At 39.2% G+C, this 18,780-nt stretch overlaps 4 protein-coding genes across 9 annotated transcripts; 1 reads left to right on the top strand and 3 right to left on the bottom strand.

The window, feature by feature from the left end:
• Positions 1-616: 616 nt before the first annotated feature.
• Positions 617-8,227, bottom strand: LOC124405354 (DNA topoisomerase I, mitochondrial). 5 transcript variants are annotated; one of them, XM_046880183.1, is made up of 14 exons: positions 8,052-8,227; positions 7,698-7,743; positions 6,976-7,176; positions 6,447-6,548; positions 6,167-6,321; positions 5,798-5,998; positions 5,537-5,584; positions 4,679-4,852; positions 4,494-4,585; positions 3,312-3,825; positions 2,650-3,109; positions 2,050-2,500; positions 1,816-1,965; positions 617-1,727 (listed from the first exon to the last, which is right to left on the bottom strand). In XM_046880183.1, the coding sequence occupies exons 1-14, from the start codon at positions 8,091-8,093 to the stop codon at positions 1,625-1,627; spliced, it is 2,739 nt and encodes a 912-aa protein (XP_046736139.1). In that variant the 5' UTR covers positions 8,094-8,227; the 3' UTR covers positions 617-1,624. The 5 variants fall into 5 exon arrangements, with proteins under 5 accessions (XP_046736139.1, XP_046736136.1, XP_046736137.1 ...); XM_046880180.1 differs by having other exon boundaries at positions 6,447-6,891; positions 6,977-7,176; XM_046880181.1 differs by having other exon boundaries at positions 6,176-6,321; positions 6,447-6,891; positions 6,977-7,176; positions 8,052-8,226.
• A 598-nt stretch (positions 8,228-8,825) lies between these two features.
• Positions 8,826-12,176, bottom strand: LOC124405356 (mRNA cap guanine-N7 methyltransferase). The gene is made up of 7 exons (XM_046880186.1): positions 11,727-12,176; positions 10,719-10,893; positions 10,228-10,484; positions 9,988-10,169; positions 9,681-9,893; positions 9,412-9,617; positions 8,826-9,332 (listed from the first exon to the last, which is right to left on the bottom strand). The coding sequence occupies exons 1-7, from the start codon at positions 11,940-11,942 to the stop codon at positions 9,253-9,255; spliced, it is 1,329 nt and encodes a 442-aa protein (XP_046736142.1). The 5' UTR covers positions 11,943-12,176; the 3' UTR covers positions 8,826-9,252.
• Positions 12,177-12,434: 258 nt separating this feature from the next.
• Positions 12,435-13,871, top strand: LOC124405360 (protein FAM210A). Of its 2 annotated transcripts, none has more exons than XM_046880189.1 (5): positions 12,435-12,755; positions 12,834-13,101; positions 13,207-13,352; positions 13,422-13,498; positions 13,583-13,871. In XM_046880189.1, the coding sequence occupies exons 1-5, from the start codon at positions 12,605-12,607 to the stop codon at positions 13,682-13,684; spliced, it is 744 nt and encodes a 247-aa protein (XP_046736145.1). In that variant the 5' UTR covers positions 12,435-12,604; the 3' UTR covers positions 13,685-13,871. The 2 variants fall into 2 exon arrangements, with proteins under 2 accessions (XP_046736145.1, XP_046736146.1); XM_046880190.1 differs by having other exon boundaries at positions 12,462-12,759.
• A 690-nt stretch (positions 13,872-14,561) lies between these two features.
• LOC124405355 (LIM domain-containing protein jub) lies at positions 14,562-18,766 on the bottom strand. The gene is made up of 6 exons (XM_046880185.1): positions 16,524-18,766; positions 16,358-16,448; positions 16,110-16,279; positions 15,903-15,965; positions 15,647-15,829; positions 14,562-15,562 (listed from the first exon to the last, which is right to left on the bottom strand). The coding sequence occupies exons 1-6, from the start codon at positions 18,294-18,296 to the stop codon at positions 15,341-15,343; spliced, it is 2,502 nt and encodes an 833-aa protein (XP_046736141.1). The 5' UTR covers positions 18,297-18,766; the 3' UTR covers positions 14,562-15,340.
• Positions 18,767-18,780: the final 14 nt, after the last annotated feature.

The raw sequence follows: 18,780 nt of genomic DNA, 5'->3' as shown, positions 1-18,780 counted from the left end.
GCAATAGCTACCATCAGTGCAAGGGGAATTACAATCCATAGACATGCATCGTCACTGTACACTATTGTGAATTTTATTATAATTCCTGTAATATACAGAAACAGCAATATCTCAAAACACACGCATACTGATGATTCACGGGAGTCTGACTCTCATTGTCAGCAACATACCAGAAGAACAAGTACGAAGATTCGAGCCTTTATTACATTAATAATATACTTATTTTTGTTGCTGTTAACTATTCTAGATTTTGTGAAAAATTTCAATGTGTGTACGTCACCGCCCAACGACGGCACGCACGATAGAGCTGACGGAGCTCGCGCAATTGAAAGCCGCTCACCCAAACTTGAAATTTTAGGCTTCGGACAATTTCAATGACTTGAAGTCGATACATTTTTATCATAATCATCCTATACTATTTATCTTACTCCTACGGGCTTAGATACGACTAAACTAAAAATACGGGAGGCCACTTGCTCCGACACCTCATTCAAATCGCAGTCATGATTCAGATAAATCTAACTAAGGTGATGAACAAAATTGTATCAGTTTGATCGTCGAGTAGTTTAACCGTGCGGAAATCAACACGTCCGCGCAGCTTAAAATTTTCAGTACATATTGTGTTACTGTCTTTAATTTTCTCCGTAATTCGTTAATTTTATATCCGCATCTGGCCACCCCCGTAATCAACGAATGAACGCAGCTTCGTGTAAATTGTAGGTATCAAATTTTAAAGGAGGGTCCTTGAAGCTGCAGTATGAAAAAGCAACGGCATCAATATGATGAAAAAGACTGATAAGAAATATAATTGACCTACGTTCATACGTCAAGAAACAGACGCTTTCAAGTAATCGATGTGTCTTGATTGTTATAATACAAGTACAATACAAAGAATCTTAATGCAGATCACTTCTTATTTACACTATATATTCGTCTAATGCACACTCACATAAAATTTTGTCTAAATTAGTTAAGGTTAAGATTAGGTTTTGATTAAACCTAAGGATCAAACCTAAATTTCAGAAGTTGCTGCGTGACCTCGATTGTTTTGCAGCAGCAGCAGCACACCAATGGAATTCATCGGTAGAGCGATTAATTATTATGTATGTACTTTGAATAACTAATGAGTAGAAGACACGGGTCGACACTGGTTTCTCCAATACGGCCGACACCGAACCCTGTGGAATGTTTTCAGATTCCGTAGCGTGTTTCAATTATTCTATGCATGATCGTATTGAGTATAGATCTGTAAGTACCTATTGGTTTTTTAAACCCAATGACGAGCAGAATATGAAGTCGAACACATGCATAATATCTTTCATTAGTTACGTTCTGCGGATATATTGCTGTGGACCCGTGTCGACTAAAAATGTATAATTAGCGTACTAATTACATTACATATGTATAAATTCTCTAAGTTGAAGTTCAGTACACCAGCTATGTGATTTGTTACCGTAACACATAATGTATCAAGATGGATGTTTGTGATTGTGAACGTAAAAAAGTATGTATTCTCGCGTTTTACTAAAATAAAATTCACTAAGAACTGCAATGCTGTTGAGTTGGTAGAATTCGATTTCCCAACAGGGTAGGGACACGGTAAACATCAACATTCATTCCGGGGTTAAAAGATGTATTCTGGACCGGCCATGTCTATAGCCCACCTGAACTTGTCTCTCTGAGTCTTGTTGTAGATTTTTTCAATTGGAACATCATATTTCTTGCACCTGTAAAAAATTATATATTACATTGATCACCCTATGTAACAGTTATAATACGATATAGGAAATGCAATTGAAATTTTAAGTAACTGACCACGCGACACTAATCCGAGGGTCCAAATAGTTTAGCTTGGATGTTCCTAGAGCGATTTCTTTATTTTCCTCTCGGTCTGTAGCTTGGACTTCCAGTCTAGCCAACTGTTCTCTAAGTCGATCTAACGTTTTCTTCTTCTTTTCATATACCCTGCATATTCATAAACATGTTATTGAGTATTTTACGTAAGGTGAAAAAAAAAAAAACTTAAAGAAAGAATGAACAGATATTTACACTTTCTCCTTTACAGAGCCATGTTTGGCATCACGTTTTGCATCTTTGACCTGCATCTCTGCTTCGCTTATAGCTTCTTTCTTGGCTACAATCTTTGCCTTTAGATTTTCCATTGACTTGGCATGGGTTTTTGGGACAGCCCGTTGATGGTTACACAAAATAGCTACGGCCCTGTTCGCTCTATTATACGCTAATATTTTTTCAGCCACCGTATCGTCAGCATTCGTTAATTTTTCAAGCTGTTGCTGTAGCGTCCAAGACGCGTTGTAAGTTCTGAACACTTTAGCAGTAAGGCCCTCCATTAGTTCGTTCAAGTGTTTGTTCATGACTGTAGTGTTCAAGCGATCGAAAAGATCATCACCAGGTGACTTATTTTCCATAAAAAGTTGCAGATTTTTGAAAACACGTTTCTCCACAGGTACTTCATTGTAATACCTGATTGAATCTTTTCCTAAATGAAAAATAAAAACGCCGAGTTATTTCAACAACAGCACTGGAGTGAAATAAGCTGATCCATTGTGCAAAGTATCATATATAACACATATACACATGCATATTACGTATATGTATAGTTACATAACTTTTGAAAGTATATCTTACCCAGAAAATCAAACACTACTACAAAGTCTTTGCCATCTTTATGCTCATGTAGAGAAATGTGTTCAACTCGCAGAGAACAACAGCCTACTGTATCTGCCTGGTCCTCGTCCTTTTCATTTCCAGCCCTGAGAGCTAGCTTGTCTATAAAGTACAAGGCAACAGCTCTTTGTCTGATGCGCATTTCTTTGCTCTTCCAGTCCTCCCGATATTCAGCCCGGATTTTATCAATTGACTGTGCTAGTTTTCGGGCAATTTCATACTTCTGCCAGTCTTTTTCTCCTTTCAATTTACTTGAAGGATTCAACATAACGTATTTCACCTGGCCTTGTACATTTTCTGTCCATGATGCCAACCACGTTACATTAGGATCGTGCCTGACTTCTCGCCATTTATGTCCAGGTGGAGGTTTCGGAATCACAGAGTCCTTGGAACAGTTAATCAACACATCTTCTGGAGTCACCTGAAATTCCCAAACTTATTGTGTCAATTGGCTGATCACATATATCTACACGGGAGGGAGGGAAAAAATTTTGCCTTTCAAAGAAACTGACAAACATGTTTACAGTTTAGTGGAACAAGTGATTGCGATCCTGACGTACCTATCCTGGCTTTTATTAAAACAACACGACAAGAAAGAAGATATTATTGGTCAAAACCCATACCCGTTTTTTCAGCTTTCCCATTTTAGGATGCTCACCACGGCCCCTGAACAGACCTGGTGGTTCTATCTTGAAGTTGCCTATTTTTTCTTTGTGACCGTCAATGGTGCAAAACCCATATTCTTTTTGAATTTCCTCATTTTGTTCCTTAATTTTCTTTTTCTCTTCCTTGGACATTGCTTTCCGCTCTTCGCTTTTCTGTAGAAAATACGCATGCATTTCTTTGAAGTTACACTTTGACAAATCCATTATTTTGGACCTCTCAGATTCAGTCATCACATCTCGCCAGTCGGTGAAGAAGTTGGTGTTGAATATCTTCTTGGTTGTGTAGTCGTGATCTAACATTCGTGCATAGAAAGTTGCCACTTCCTCAGTTTCTGGTTTCAATTTCATCTCCTTGCCATTATAATAAAATTTCACATCATGTGGCAGTGGTTCGTAATCCGGCGCAAATACAGGACCCTTGTGTTCTAAGAAGTTCCATTTTGTTCTATCATTTTTCTTTTCTTCCTCCCACCTAAAATGTTTTAAGAAGAAAAGAAAATTGAAATAAAAAAAATTATTATTCATCATGTTACCTAAATCTTTTCGAATGAGCCATAACCAGCAAAGATTGATGAATTGTTCGGGATCGCGATACGTGATTCAAAGTGCGAGAGTAACATAACCTCAAAATTTGGATTTTAAAGCCGGCACGGACCCCAGAATGTTTAAACATCAGAGGATGATGCGATTTGCACATGGTATTTGTGAATATTGTACCAATCTCATTCAATCTTGGGTAGCAAAGTTTCCCGTTATTCACTAATAAACTATTCATACTTCACAGAAAGGGCAATACAAATGCTGCATCCAGGCGATCCCAGGTTCCACTGACTACGGCCATATTGGATTTCAACTAGGAACATTAGAGGCTTTTTTCTGGTGAGCATGATGTAGGAACTATATAGTGACTATACGTAACATATAATAAACTAAATCTCATTATATTTAGGTTCGTATACTACACATTTGCTAGAAAATGTCAATGATAGATGAAAAGACGAGGGAAGAGTAAGACAACCTCTTCCTGCTTTCCAACAGACGTCTCAATGGACCAGCTCAAAGGAAATCAATGAATCCAGAGTAGTATTTGCTACTACTACCTATTAATCTTATACTGATTAGTAAATACATTTAACTCACCATTTCCAGACTTCCTGTGGTTCCTCCTCTTTCTTTTTTCTGGGTGACGTTTCTGATTTTACAGTTTTGTTGGCCTTCTTTTTTACTTTGGTCTGAAAAATTTCATTACAATTTTTGGGGTGAGAGTGGAAAGGGTGGTATTTGACATTTCAAAAAGCAGGGCAAGCAAAAGAATGCTGAGATACCTGTTTATAGTCATTCTCTTCTTCCTCTTCGTCATCTGCATGTTTCCTCTTTTTCTTCTTCAACTTTGCAGATTCTTTTTTTACCTTCTTGCGAGACAAAAGAGGGATATCTTCCTCGTCGGATGATTCCATTTTCCTTTTTATCATCGATGATGAGGTGTTTGTTCTAACATTCTGTTGTAAGAGATGTCAATCTTAATAGGAAGTAATACATATCTCGTAATAAGAAACCAACTACAGAATTAAGACAAAATCGTCAGTAACTCTAGCATAATGGGGAAAATAAATTATTGCTCACTGAGTTTTTGTCAAGTTTTTGTAACTTGTAGATAAAAAAAATTGCCCAACCGATCAAGGTTTTTGTCTTGAAATGACATAACATTAGTATGTTATAATATACCGCTGCCAGCAACCAATATTTTTGGAATAGGGAAGAATTTGCGAGAAAATTACAAGGGAAATTCTAGGTTACAAATCGAATTTCCCACACTATTATCAAGATTCTGAATTAAATTTCCGTTATTCAACAACTCCAGTTCATGAATTTAGGTTAAATTGAACAGCCTTGAATGGAAAATTCAAAACATTCCTAGTTAACCTTTTGCAAGACAAAAAAAATTTAGTCAAACAGATGTCAAGTAGATTAGCAAACAAAAGAATAAATAATAATTGACAAGGAGGAGGAGCAACATCAAACGTGACGTGAAAAAAAAAAAAAATGAACCATCAGTTCCGTGTCATCTAGTTATTGAAATATTGAGGAGAGAACACGTCTACCATATCCTCTATATTTAATAGCTAGAATAAAACACATATAAATGTACAACAACGAACAACGTGCCATGCCTGACGACGTACCGCCAAGGATGGTTTGTTCCGGTTGCCAGAGTGAAGGCCGTCTTTCCACTGAAAACATCAAGTCTATTGAAAATCTTGGGAGAGGCCAAACTACTGTCACTTTGTGTTCATTAGTACATAATCCCGACTAAGTTGATTCAAACTTTTAAAACTTAGTGATATTACTGAGAAATTTACATTGTGTAAATAAGAAATTGCTGAAATTGTAATGATATATTAAAAGTGAACATCAACTGGATAGCATATGATATAGATATTTACCAGAGGCACATCCTCTTCAGACTCCTCCTCAGTTTTAATAGTAGTGTTGTGGAGATCAGAAAGTCTTGTGTCATTAGCATCTGTCGAATCCATAGTTGCATCTTTATTCCACTCTTCCTCGCCTTCATCCTCCTCTTTAATATAAAGAGGCTGCTCCTCTCCACTATCATCGTCGTCATCATCATCATCATCATCAAAGGTCTGTGTGTGCAACGATGAAAGTTTATCAATATTTTTAATTTTTCCAATAAAATATATGTGTGAATGATGAGCCACTGATAAATTTTAGTTTTATGAAAGATACTGTACATAGATGAAAGAACCATCAGCGCCAATTATTACAAAAACATTGAATTAATCAACAGCTACCTCTTTTACCTGATGCTTGACAGGGTCAACTTGATACTGATAATCTTGGTTCACCACTGGTTCTGGATTAGGAACCACCTCAGGCTCGGTTTTTGGTTCCACTTTAATCTTTGTCTCATCTTTGATTTTATCTTTCTTCTCATCTCTGTGTTTAGCTGAAAGTTCATTTTCAAATTGTGAGAACCAGAAGCAAAGAAACGGTAAGTGTGACCATGTAAAAGAAGGATTCGACAGCACATAAAACTTAAAATTGCAAAATACTAATTTCATAACTCTTTACATCTTTCTTTGTCTTGACGACGACGATCCTTGTCTTTGTCCTTATCCTTATCCTTATCGTGGCGATGCTTCTCCTTGTCAGCCGAGCTATGCTTGTCTTTATCTGATGACCGATGTTTGTCTTTTTCAGTAGTTGAATGTGAGGAACTATGCCGATCCTTGTCTTTATCAGAAGAATGCTTTCTATCTTTGTCCTTATCCTTAGAAGATGTTTTATCCTTGTCCCGAGAGCTAGAACTTGAGCTTGACTTGTGCTTATCCTTCTCTCGCGAACTTTCTTTATCCTTCGAAGTGGAACTTGACTTGTGATGGTCCCTGTCCTTGTCTTTGCTTGAGGTTGAACTACTTTTATGATCTTTATCCCGGCTAGAGGAAGAACTACTTTTCTTTTCTTTTTCAGATTCCTTAGTTTTGTCTTTATCCCTGCTACTATGCTTGTCTTTATCCTGGAATTTTGAAGTCACGCATTAATATTTGTAACGACGCGATATCAAAGCATATGAAAATCTAAAGAAAAAAAATAATACCAACCTTGGAGGAACCGGAACTGTGCTTATGCCGATCCTTGTCCCTATGTTCACTTTTGTGACTACGCTCTTTGTCCTTGTCCTTACTTCTATCTTTATCTTTGTGCTCGGATTTGTGTGGGCGCTCTTTATCCCTGTCCCTATGCTCAGACTTGTGCTCTTTTTTGTGGTCATACCCATTGGACATGCCATTTAAATGGGAATCTAATAGTGAGGAAAAAATACACTAAAGCAATGTTTTGTTGAGTCTGGTATTGGTCTAACGTAAAAAAAAGAGTGAAACAAGATATGATGTATATGATACATACTATTACTTTAGTATACGACCATAGCTTGAGAAAAGCTTCAAATTAGAATTAAGATATCAATGTCGGTGAGGCAGAGTTTATTCAGAGTGAATTACTTATGAGTAATAAGGGTACTGATAAAAATAAAAAGCTAAGGAACAAAGAATCCTGTATTTCCAGATAATAGCCGAAACTATGGACAGGTTTTCGCATACGGAAAGAAGGAGGGGAGGGAGAGTTCCTGCAACCGGGATACCCGTTACACGTAAGTGCAGGAGATTTACGGACGAGCAGAGGTGATGCACGCGATGAACGGACGCGGCGTAGACATACGATGCAGTGAGATAAGTGATTCTAGTTGAGGGAACAGGAGAGCGGGGGAGGGGAATCGCAGCCAGGTAGAGGGTAGCAAAGGGGAAAGAGGATCGGGAATCTTACCTCCATGATTCCCGGCCGCACTGCTGTTCTCCTTGGCTCGTTTCTCCTGAAATTGAAAACGAATGAGACAATCAGAATAGCTCATAAGCTCGAGAACGTTTGTAGTACGGGACAGGCCAAGCTGGGGGTCGATGAACGTTCGAAATAGCAATGTAAGGTCCGTAGATTGCTCGCAACATCTTGTGACATCGTGCTACGTGGGGACTTAGCCGCAGACGCCATTTTGGGACTTAGAAAAATTCGCGTCTCTCGCCGAGGTTGTCAAGAGAAAACCGACTCAACGGTCAATATATCGGAAAATCTGAGCACCTACGACGGTTCAAGAGATCAGAAATGATAATTGTGGACACTTACCGGGTTGGATATTTGCTGGGAGGTGGCCTGATCGAGATCCATTAGTAACGTGCGACCGTAACAGATAAACGACACCAGACGACACTACGCGCAATGCTCGCTCTCGCTAAGAGCTCTGGGAGACAGACCGGACGAACGGCCGGGGTTAACCTGGCAGCGTCTAAGTGCCCGAAACGCAACACTGCGCATGCGCCTCTCGAAGGATGCCGGATGAGTTCGGCAGACCTCGGCGGTGTTCGGCCGAGTGCCAATGCCCTCGATTCAACTCAACTTGACTCAACTCGCGACGGGACACGGGCCGTTTCGCCTTTTCTTCTTACTTTTATTTTTATTTCTCCCTTTTGAGCCGTCTCTTCTCTACCTGGACTCTGCTCGCTGCCTTCCGGGCAAATGAGTGGATTGTATTAGGAATGGTTGGAACTTTTTTGGACGCTAGTAGTTTCATGCATGAGTTTCCTAGGCATGGTATCAATGATAATCCTCACCAGATGCCATAGTGATTACGAATTTAATTTCTACTAGTAGATTCATGAGACGAATTTTTAATGTTGATTATGTTGATCGATACTCTGTTCAAAATTTAAAAAAAAATAGCTGTTACCGGTTGCGCCAATCTCTCACGCTTCCGTAGACGAAGAATTATTCAACTTAGCAGGCATTAATACATTAATACCTTTAATTGGTACTCATTGAAACAAGTCATTGATGGTGCGGTTAGATTATTATAAGTGTACAGAATTTTGTCCACTCAATAAGTAAACAACATGCTAGAGCTTTTTCTTATTGTATGAAAATTTTTTTATTTTTAAGCCGCGACATTTCATCATGTGTGTATAATTTCAGGATTTGTAGAATAGAGACGATCAGATCAGGTATTTGCGAAGAATATTGTCCTTCCGTGACTTATGTGTTAAAAAAAATCACAAAACTCGAAAATTTTGGTGATAATAAGTAAATTTATAAATTATATGGTTATAATAGTATAATGGAACAATTGATCGGCTAGACTTGTTCCGAGCCTTCTTCCCAAGTTATACGTCTACGGTTCTTCCCAGTAAGGGCCAATTACACAAAAACCTTGTGAACCTTGGAATATTAAATTTCGTTGTCTACAGATATTTAAATATAGTAAAATAATTCCTATTGTATCTCGTAGACAGTAGTTCTCACGGAATATGTAGGTATACCTACATATTTGTCTTCAAACTTTAAAGTACTCAGGTTTTCCTTCTGCATTCCACGTTGTTTTCATCTTTTGAAAAGCAAACACGGCATACAACGCTGTAATAGGATAAAAATTTTACGATGATAAATTAAATTTTTAATGTGTACATAAATTGACTGTGTTAAATTCACTCACACGTCGCTTCCCACTCTGGCAGCGAAAGAGTGCCAATTTTTCTGTGTCCAGTTGAATTCTGCATATACTGTGCTGCATACCGATAGTCTTCAGGATTCTGTCCGAGGAGAGGAGCTTCGTGACAAGGAGGATAGGTCTCGAGAGCTCGCATTTTGCCAAGCAACGACCTTCCCTCACTTTTCATTCTTTCGTAAAAGTTCTCAAATCTGTACAGAACAAGCATATTAATGTTAGATTTGATGTTTCTTTAAATGCGATATATTTCTTACCTTTCAAACATAACCAGCTCCAAACCATACTTCAAAGCCAGTTTAGTGAGAGTTGGTAAATGTACAAGAAATTCTGGACAGTTGACAACCTCTTCCAAATGAAAGTTGTACTTGGCTCCAAACAGTGGAGGTTTTACTTTGTCTTCACATAAAAACTCTACGCTGTATATGTCATTTCCAAACTTGTTGGTATCGCTGTTTTGCCATCGGGATCTGTACATAGATATAGATGAAAAATGACTTATCAGCAATATACAAGCTTCATTTCTGAAAAATCGATTTGTACACTGGTAGTTCTGTTACGTACACGAGGTCGTAGGCATCCGGTATAGTGCCAATAAAATATCCTCCCAGCCTCAAGCTTTCGCCTGCATTCCTGAGCATGCACTCAGCCTGTTGCAGTGACTCAAAGCTGTAGTGGAATGCAAACTGACAGCTCACTAGATCGAGCTGGCAGCTGGCATCCTTGTATTTCTCCCTCAGTCTAACCTGATGTAACAAGTCTTGATCAGTCAAGAACTAGGAAGAAGCATTTACGTGCACAAACCTTTGTGCAGTCGGCGGAAATGAATTCTGCAGTGAAGACTGGTGCAAATCCTCGATTGTTAGAACTTCTGTTCAAAAGATCATTGTAGCGACTCTGGCACTGCTCCACGGACACCTCAGCTATGTCCGCACAGATTAAGTGGGTAATATTTGCTTTTGACCATTTCAAAAGATCTCCTCCTTTGCCACAGCACATGTCAAGAACTTTGAATGGAGCCCTATGCCCTTTACCCTGACGTGCCTTTCCCAGATATTCACCTGTATGAAAAAGAAACTATTTTTTATATCTACATTTATTAAGTAGGCAGATAATTATAGTTATAATTATAGTAATCATAAAATTAATTTTATAAATTAGTTCTAACAGACAGGCTTCGAACAGCTGATGCATTTTGCAACGGACTTTCCTGTGCAAAGTTTGATATAATATAGGATTATCTAAATTTGAATAAATCTGAATGAATTTGAACACAAAATAATGGTTAATCTTACTTATCAGCATGCTTTTGATCCAGTTGTTGAAATTCCTCATGTGAACAATACGGCTTTGAGATCTCTGAGTCAGGCCTTTCGATTCGAGTGTATTATAATGCTTTGTTACCAAAGCTGAATTTCCAGCTAACTTGTCACCTGTTGAGAGGTCTGATGGCACACTGGATTCCTTTACCTGAAATTTGTCGTCAAATTATCAATACAGCAAGTATTAAGGTCCTGTGAAAAGTGTAGGGAGAATCAAACATGATTTACATTAGACGTTCACAATAATATGTTTGAATACGAACAATAAATATGCGCATGTACAACTATCATTATGACTAGTTGTCTGTGTGTCTGGATGATCAACGGTGAGTTCATTTTTTGGATATATGGATGATTAACAATGCGTTATTCACCTAGGTATGTGTTAGCATGATATTTTTTCAGATAACCTGATCATCAAAAATAGGAATCGAGAACGAGGTTAAAAAATGACGAAATATTTTTTTGGATTGAGTGGGTTGTCAACAAAAAATTTTCTCTAAGACATCCCTGAATTTCAGATATTTACGGTGTGTATTTTTCAAAAAAAAATTATACCTTTTTCAAAAAATGACTACAATATTTTATGAGGTTTTTTTCTATAACAGAGGAAGTTCCCACGAGTAAAATACCTCCTTTTGGTTATGATATTCTTAAAATACCGTAATTTCGAAATCATGCATTGCACCTTTCGTAGCTTCAAAGTTGCCTATGAATTAATACACTGTTGAATCGTGATGAAAATAAACACTTCCAATCCATCCCACGAAGTAATTTTTTACTTTTCGTACAATTTTGTTTTATTAAACGTGAAAAACGTTTAATGTCATGAATACCCGGAGGAATAATGTGCCATTGACCATCCGGTTATCCGAAGAAATAAAATGCTAATAATCGTATAGTTGTAATAGCATAGTAATTTGTATGAAATGTGTTGTTTGGTGTAAACAAAACGGGAGCGAGAACGTAATAATGACTCACCTGTGCATCTTGTCTAGTAACGTCCGCTGCATCATCATAACCTTCACCGCTTTGTTTGGCAGAGTCTGTGTCGACAAATTTTCGTTTCTCGCTTTTTCTTTTGCTAGCACTTCCACGATTATCGAGATTATCGCCAGAAGCGGTTGGATCATCCGGAGGAGTCCGGATACCTTCATTTTCATTCGCGGGACCCGTTTCTTCGGGCGAAGAAGACATTTTTTAATAGAAATAATAACCCCTTACTTATAATATGTGTGGATTAAATGATATGAATTTCACAGTAGTATATTTCATGAAAGCTACTTTTTCATTGATACCGCGTCGTATACACCGATCATCAGAATCATTCCAGATCGTGTCACGGATCGTTCCCATGTATTTGTGATAACAGTGTAAATACTCTATACTGGGTAAGCCGGTGGATTTACAAATTTTCAAAGGCCCGAGGAGTTTGAACCCGTATGTATTTATCGACACCGCAACGTTGAATGGTTTTCTGACAACTGCACGAAGTTTGCTACGGTTCGACGTGGACGAAATTGTTGCATGTCTAATATCTAGTAGCATATCGTACGTGACAGAAAGTCGATAATCGGATCTCTGGTACATTTGATTTTTCCATGTTGGTATAATACTATGATATCTACACTGCACTTGACCATTCACGTGAAATGCGTGAAATAGAACGCACTCTTTTGGTAAAACATATAACACTGCTACATCGTCTGCTACCATACTAACGACGTACATACATACATACCGGAAAACTACTACACATGTAATCTGTACTATTGATGTACTCTCCGCTTAGCACTAACTTTAATTCATAAATCGGGTCTGATGGTAGAGTGTAGCATCAGCTTCACTGCTAAAAAATAATGGAACTGTTAATGGGACGAGCTTGTCTAAGGCTAGTCAGTTCGCCTGTGAGGCTGTCAAGGAATTTAGCACACGTACGAACATCATTTCTGGGTTATGAAAGACGCCTCAGCTTGCCAAAAGGGCAGATACTTGGAACGTCGGTTTTCGGTAGGTCGTTGATTCGAATCTTTCTAAGTATCATGGAAGGATACTACTCTACCTAACTAAAATCTCATTTATTTTCAGAGATGTATTATCAACCCTCACTGACACAAGTTTGTCAAACGAAAAAAATAGAAAGGCGTAACCCTTGCAACAGCAATGGTTTTGCTCAGTGTCGATTATTTTCCAATCAACCTAAGAAAGAATGCGATACCGCTTCAACTCCCGTGCCACAGTTAACTGTCTTTCAGAAAATGAAACAGATGACCAAAGACTACTGGTACGTCCTCATACCGGTACATGTAGCTACCTCGGCTGTCTGGGTACTGATATTTTACGTGGCAGCTAAAAAGTACGTATAGGTTTACAAAGGTCTTGAATTAAGCCAAAGACTACGGTTCAATAAGGTTACAAGGATATGCATTCATAACACAGCAGATTACTCTTCGTTTTTTAGTAGCATAGATGTGATTTGGATATTGGAGAAGTTGAACGTTAGTGAGAAGTACATTAACATTCTACGAGGTTCTAGTGCTGGCTTTTGGGCTATAGTATACGCGTTGTATAAAATATTCACGCCCCTTCGATATATGGTCACTGTTGGTGAGTCAATGGTTTTTCAGATCTATTCAACAAGATAAGATTATAATTTATGATTTACTGTTCTTTTAGGAGGTACAACATTAAGCATCAGGTATCTCCGCAAAATGGGTTACATGAACTTGAAACTTCGAACAAGTCCTACACAAGTAAGCAATAATGTTACATATTTGAATTTTAATTAGCTGAATAAATAATTTACATTAAGGATATATTTTTTTTACATCATATAGAAGCCACAAAGTGCAGGACAGAGTGTTTCTGGGCACAAGACAAGTTCGGGAAAAGTAGGGTGCAAGGATGGTCAGACGCAAGCCGATCCGCCAAAAACGTAGTACGGGTCTTGTATACCTATGGTTGGCCGCCAGGGTGTTTGATAAGTTAATATGAGCCATGCTCCCTAATGCCTAATTTGTGGTATCCTGTAAATATTGTATTGAAATGTTTGTAATAAAGTATGGAGAATGTAATGTTTTAATCAAGATTTTTCATTTAACTGATTTCAATGGCTCTGATCATATCTGCCATAAATTTACAAAAATTGACTGCTTTTCCAGCTGACATGTATGTACATTACGAACGTATGAAGTTATATCAGTTCTAAATTGGCTTCCCCGGTAACATTGATTGTATGTCAGGTGTGCTTTTATATTCACTGTTGTGGTCAATGATAGTAAATCAGCAACTGATATTAACGCCAGACTCTGAAGTAAGGCATATTCAATGTAAACAAATACGTTTTTTTCTCGGGCGTCTGTAGGAGTCTACCTGTTCAATCTTGGAATGATAATGTTTACAGTACCTCACAGTATTCCATGTGGCAATGACTTTGTACACCACTTCATTCTATTTAAATATAATATGTATGAGTATGTAGGTATGTATACAACAATTAGTACTAACGTGAACCCAAACGAAAAAGAATGACCGTATTGTTCCGAATATAAGCAGATTTTTTGCCGTTGATAGCATCCGCCAAAATCGTCCTTGTTTTATGTGTGGGTAACTGAGCAAAACACCCTGAAATATTGTCTCAGAACTGAGAGTCGTCTTATACACGGAGTTTGCTTATACTCGGAACAATAGGGTATTATATGTACATAAATATCACGGGGTACGATTTCAAATAGTTTTTGGCAGCTTATTTTGAGCGTGGATTACTAATTTAATTCCAAATCGTCCTCTTTTTTACGCAACAAAATCCTATTTTCGGATCATCTGTTATTACACCACATGTATATTGCGTTCGATACTCTAGGTTTTGTTTGCAACTTGCATGATGCTATTAACAAGGTGTGTCATTGCATGGTAAAAATATTAATCAGTGGACGATAAGTGTATCAAAGCATAAATGTACGGATAAATTATTTTGGGCGTACTGTAGTGAAGTAATTGGCCGCACCATAATTAAAAGAAATTTTGCTAAGTAATAATAAACAATATTTACAAGCGACATAATTCGTCTTTCACAAAGTAACTAGCAACAAAAAATTATTTACTATGCATTCATTTATTATGCATCGATATTCTATTATATCACAGTTGCTTATGCAACTCGGTATGTTCTTGTTGTTACTAAGCCACACTCATTACGCCAAGAGTATCTTAGGCAATAAATATACTATGTATGTATGCATGTATGTTCATTACCCGAGAGCCACGCGACAACAATTTGAGTCTATGAAATATTATACGTGTGAAAATCGGAGTATTATAAAGCCAGAATATCAACGATCTATCGCATCGCATAAACAACTTTGGCACATCGTAAAATCACTGACCAGCTCTCGGATGCATAAATAATTAAATATTACGTTATAATATATATTTTTATATCCATATATATATGTATATATGTATGTCACTCGGTTTGGCTAGTGTAACTAGTAATGCAGTTAGATTAATAGTGAATGTTTCATCCCGCTGAAGATTAAAATTCAAGTTCTGAATCAAAATGTTCTGTGTGCTATATTTCCCACAAGTGGAAGAATTTATCCCATAAATTGATAGCTGGCAGAAACTGGCTGGGGTGGTCTAGGCTGGGTGTGTGAGAGCCGTTGTATATGACATGCTCGGCACATGAGCCTTCCTTCTAGCGGATAACACCTTTTATCAGGCTCATCCGTTAATTGCATTCCACAATCTTCGCACACATAACAATCAACATGGAAATCTTTATCCATTGAAACGACACGTACTGTTTCCTCAGTACCCTGTAAAATTTTGATGAATTCATCAGAATAGGAAAGAATATATTTAATTATGATATTGAAGTTGCAACATTTTCCATCAATTACCTCAACAGGTGTTATTCCTTTGCCACAAGAAGCGCATTTTGGAGCAAACATTCTGTGATAATCATTGACACAATAAATTTTATTGTCGACATCGACAGTGAAAGGTACTCCATCGAGACATTCGTTGCAGACACAGCACCTGAAGCACCCAGGATGATAAGACTTTCCCATGGCCTGTAGGATCTGTTAAAAATTTGAATAGGTCAGTGAATTCCAACGAAGATTGAATGATAATAGTGAAGCAATGTTTACTTACCATCTCCATGATTAGATGGCCACAGATTGCACATTTCTCTGCAGTTTGCTGGAAACCAGAATACTGGAAATAAAATCACCACAGTGTTAATGAGATAAAAGTATTTATCCCAAAATAAGCACCTGCAATAAGACATCCCAAAACAACTGACACAACCATTTACCTGAGAAACAACAATTAGTAAGTGAACAGTTAACAGCTACGTACGAGATAGTCCTCTTCACAGTAAACACGCCCATGAACATTGTAGAATGCTTTGCCTCGAAGCGCTCTACCACAGGAACAGCAAATAAAGCAATTGGTGTGATAAAGATTACCCATAGCTTGGCATGCCTGACCAGCTCCTGTCACTTTCTCCCCACATGTGTGACAAATTCCTGTGGAATGTAAAATCAGTGTTATTTATTACATATACACACACATAGCTGTTTATTAAACCCCATCACGGATCTCACCAAAGTACTCCCCCTCTTCTTCTTGTTTCTCCATTTCCTCCTCCAATTGTCTTGTAAGTTCTTCTATTTTCCTTTCTGCTTCTGTTGGACCCTGAAGAGTAATTTATTTAATTATCTTTTGTTGAACGCAATAGATCGAAAATAACAGTGTAACTAAAAATTTTACCAAAGGTCTAGGGGGTGTAACATTATACGGCAGTAACCCTTTTCCAGGAGCTGGTTTGATGGGTGGTGTGACTGACTTTGGTATGTCTGGTCTGATATCTGCAGCTTTTTGCAGTTGTGGAACTCCTCCACTCAAATAAACAGGCCCTGCTACACCGCTGGTCACTCCAGGTGGCAGGCTTGTAATTCTCGGTCTGTGAATTGCTATATCATCCTTGATAGACTGGGACGCGCTTGTTACAGCAGGTTGAACTTGCCCTCGAACTGGTGATGATGGTATAGACTCAGGAGGCAAAGCGAACCTAGCATTTCCAAGAGCATTGGAAATCATTTGGGAAGCTGGTTCCATAGGGGAGATTTGAAGGTGTGTAGGACTGGCTTTAGGCGAGCTTCGCATATCACTGGTTTGTCCACCAACTCTTAGCTGATTATCAGATCTGTTTATGCGGCTTGACGAATAAGATGGAGAGCTATTTCTAACGAGAAGATCGGCACGTTCAATTTGAGATCGATCTGTAGGGTGCCGACTTGTCATAGATGGATAAACAGGTGACGAGTTCCTTGCTTGAAGATCCGATCGCTGATCAACACCTGAGAAATTTGATTGACTTAAAGATGTAGCAGATCGAGGATTCGTCTGATTCGGACTTGCTCGATAGTTTGGGAGAGCTTGATCAACAATGTTTTGAGGCTGTCGATAGCTTTGCGGTATCATATCATTTTGTTCTCGATAAGGAGAGTGATGTGGTTCAGACAACAGACGAACAGGTGGCGATTCTCCCTGGTCTCTTCCAACTAGGTGTTGGTTAGCCCTTGGTGATTGCTGCTCTGGAGAATAAGCATAAGTCCTGTTTCCCTGGAGATGGAGTTCAGACGGAGGAACATAGGCATTTTTTGAACCTTGCGAGTCCATTGATGAAATATAACGAACAGAAGAGGGATCTGGAATAGATCCTCGTTGATGACTAACCCCATCATAACTTAGGCTACGACTCTGACTTCCCAAAGGTCTTTGGTGAGGTTGGCTAGCCATCTTTCCTGTCATGACAACATAATCACCTCCCTCCATGTTTGCCGGATGATAGAAGTTCAGGACCTGAGGACAAGGCTTATTGTGCTGTTGCTGTTGCTGCCTTTGCTGATGAAGATGGTGAGCCGAAGATTCAGAAAAGCTGTTCTGAACCTGATGCACCTCTTGGATATTTTCATACACAGGCGGCGCCTCATACGGGGGCAACTCCTTAGCTGGTGAGGATGCCGACTGGTACCGTGATCCAGGGGGTACCTGAGGCTGCGCCTTGCGAAACGTTGTCGCTTCATAAGCATCGCCTGCAACAGATCCCCTAGGGCTGCTCCTCGGGCTGTTCCTAGACTCCACCGGGTGATAATATGGCAGATGAGAAGGAATCGTGTTCTGAGGATAACAATCAACGTTCTCGTAGACGGGGGCTTGCTGACCTCTAGCCATTTGCTGCTGGTGATGAGTTCCGATTGACTCGACGGATTTCGGCGTTGCGAATCGCGACGCGGCGATGATATTCTCACGTTCATACATCTTGTAGTCAGGTGGTGGCTGCCTAGTCTCGGATAGACCTCCGCCTTCGATGAAGCTCTCGATAGCCCCGACGGGACGCTGGAGAGGTGTCCTGTTAACGGGGACCTGACCCTCGGGCCGTGAACCCGAGACACGCCCGCCCGTGCCTCCGGCACTCGGATCCTCTCCGACACGAAGGTTACTCATCCTCTCGACGTACGCGTCGACCGGGTCACACATCCTGGCGCGGTGCTACTCCCGAGCGTCGACCTGTCACCCGTCAATTTCAGCCCAGCCAGCTAAGTAAACACGCCGACCGCGTATCACCTCGGATTGTCAATGACACAGGTCGACATCACTTCGCAGGAATCATCGAGTGCGCATAAACACAAACAACCCCCGAATATTTGTCAGTTGGGAATTGAGTACGGACGAGTGATACACCCTTCCGAATTGACGTCAGAATTTAAACGATCTTCGTCGAATGTATTCCTAGAGGGAATTGGTGTGACGTGATGAAGGACCGAGTGACGACGATCTCGCCGGTGGTGGGGTTGGCGATAGCCTTTTATGTACGGAAATTAGATAACGACCACCTGCTAAAATTCACCGACCGACACTTACTCCCGCCAGTTCTCTTGCCCGGGTTGACTCAAAACTGTGAAACATTTTTCCCCCACCTATCCTCCAATCTAAGGCGAGTTTTCACCCACTTGAACTTTAC

The sequence above is a fragment of the Diprion similis genome, chromosome 4, assembly GCF_021155765.1.
Source record: "Diprion similis isolate iyDipSimi1 chromosome 4, iyDipSimi1.1, whole genome shotgun sequence".
Lineage (NCBI taxonomy): Eukaryota > Metazoa > Arthropoda > Insecta > Hymenoptera > Diprionidae > Diprion > Diprion similis.
This window is presented reverse-complemented; position numbering and strand designations above follow the sequence as displayed.

What these genes read in the sequence shown, in the direction of transcription:
- LOC124405360 (XM_046880189.1), top strand. Translation starts at nt 12,605, where the DNA reads ATGGAACTGTTAATGGGACGAGCTTGTCTAAGGCTAGTCAGTTCGCCT. An exon ending in ACTTGGAACGTCGGTTTTCG is followed by an intron (nt 12,756 to 12,833) that starts GTAGGTCGTTGA and finishes ATTTATTTTCAG; the next exon opens with AGATGTATTATCAACCCTCA. An exon ending in TCGATATATGGTCACTGTTG is followed by an intron (nt 13,353 to 13,421) that starts GTGAGTCAATGG and finishes CTGTTCTTTTAG; the next exon opens with GAGGTACAACATTAAGCATC.
- LOC124405356 (XM_046880186.1), bottom strand. Translation starts at nt 11,942, where the DNA reads ATGTCTTCTTCGCCCGAAGAAACGGGTCCCGCGAATGAAAATGAAGGT. An exon ending in TTACTAGACAAGATGCACAG is followed by an intron (nt 10,894 to 11,726) that starts GTGAGTCATTAT and finishes GACAAATTTCAG; the next exon opens with GTAAAGGAATCCAGTGTGCC. An exon ending in GAGCTGGTTATGTTTGAAAG is followed by an intron (nt 9,618 to 9,680) that starts GTAAGAAATATA and finishes TGTTCTGTACAG; the next exon opens with ATTTGAGAACTTTTACGAAA.
- LOC124405354 (XM_046880180.1), bottom strand. Translation starts at nt 8,093, where the DNA reads ATGGATCTCGATCAGGCCACCTCCCAGCAAATATCCAACCCG. An exon ending in AGTAGTGTTTGATTTTCTGG is followed by an intron (nt 2,501 to 2,649) that starts GTAAGATATACT and finishes TTTTTCATTTAG; the next exon opens with GAAAAGATTCAATCAGGTAT. An exon ending in CCTCGGATTAGTGTCGCGTG is followed by an intron (nt 1,728 to 1,815) that starts GTCAGTTACTTA and finishes AATTTTTTACAG; the next exon opens with GTGCAAGAAATATGATGTTC.
- LOC124405355 (XM_046880185.1), bottom strand. Translation starts at nt 18,296, where the DNA reads ATGTGTGACCCGGTCGACGCGTACGTCGAGAGGATGAGTAACCTTCGT. An exon ending in GCCATCTAATCATGGAGATG is followed by an intron (nt 15,830 to 15,902) that starts GTAAGTAAACAT and finishes AATTTTTAACAG; the next exon opens with ATCCTACAGGCCATGGGAAA. An exon ending in AAGGAATAACACCTGTTGAG is followed by an intron (nt 15,563 to 15,646) that starts GTAATTGATGGA and finishes AAAATTTTACAG; the next exon opens with GGTACTGAGGAAACAGTACG.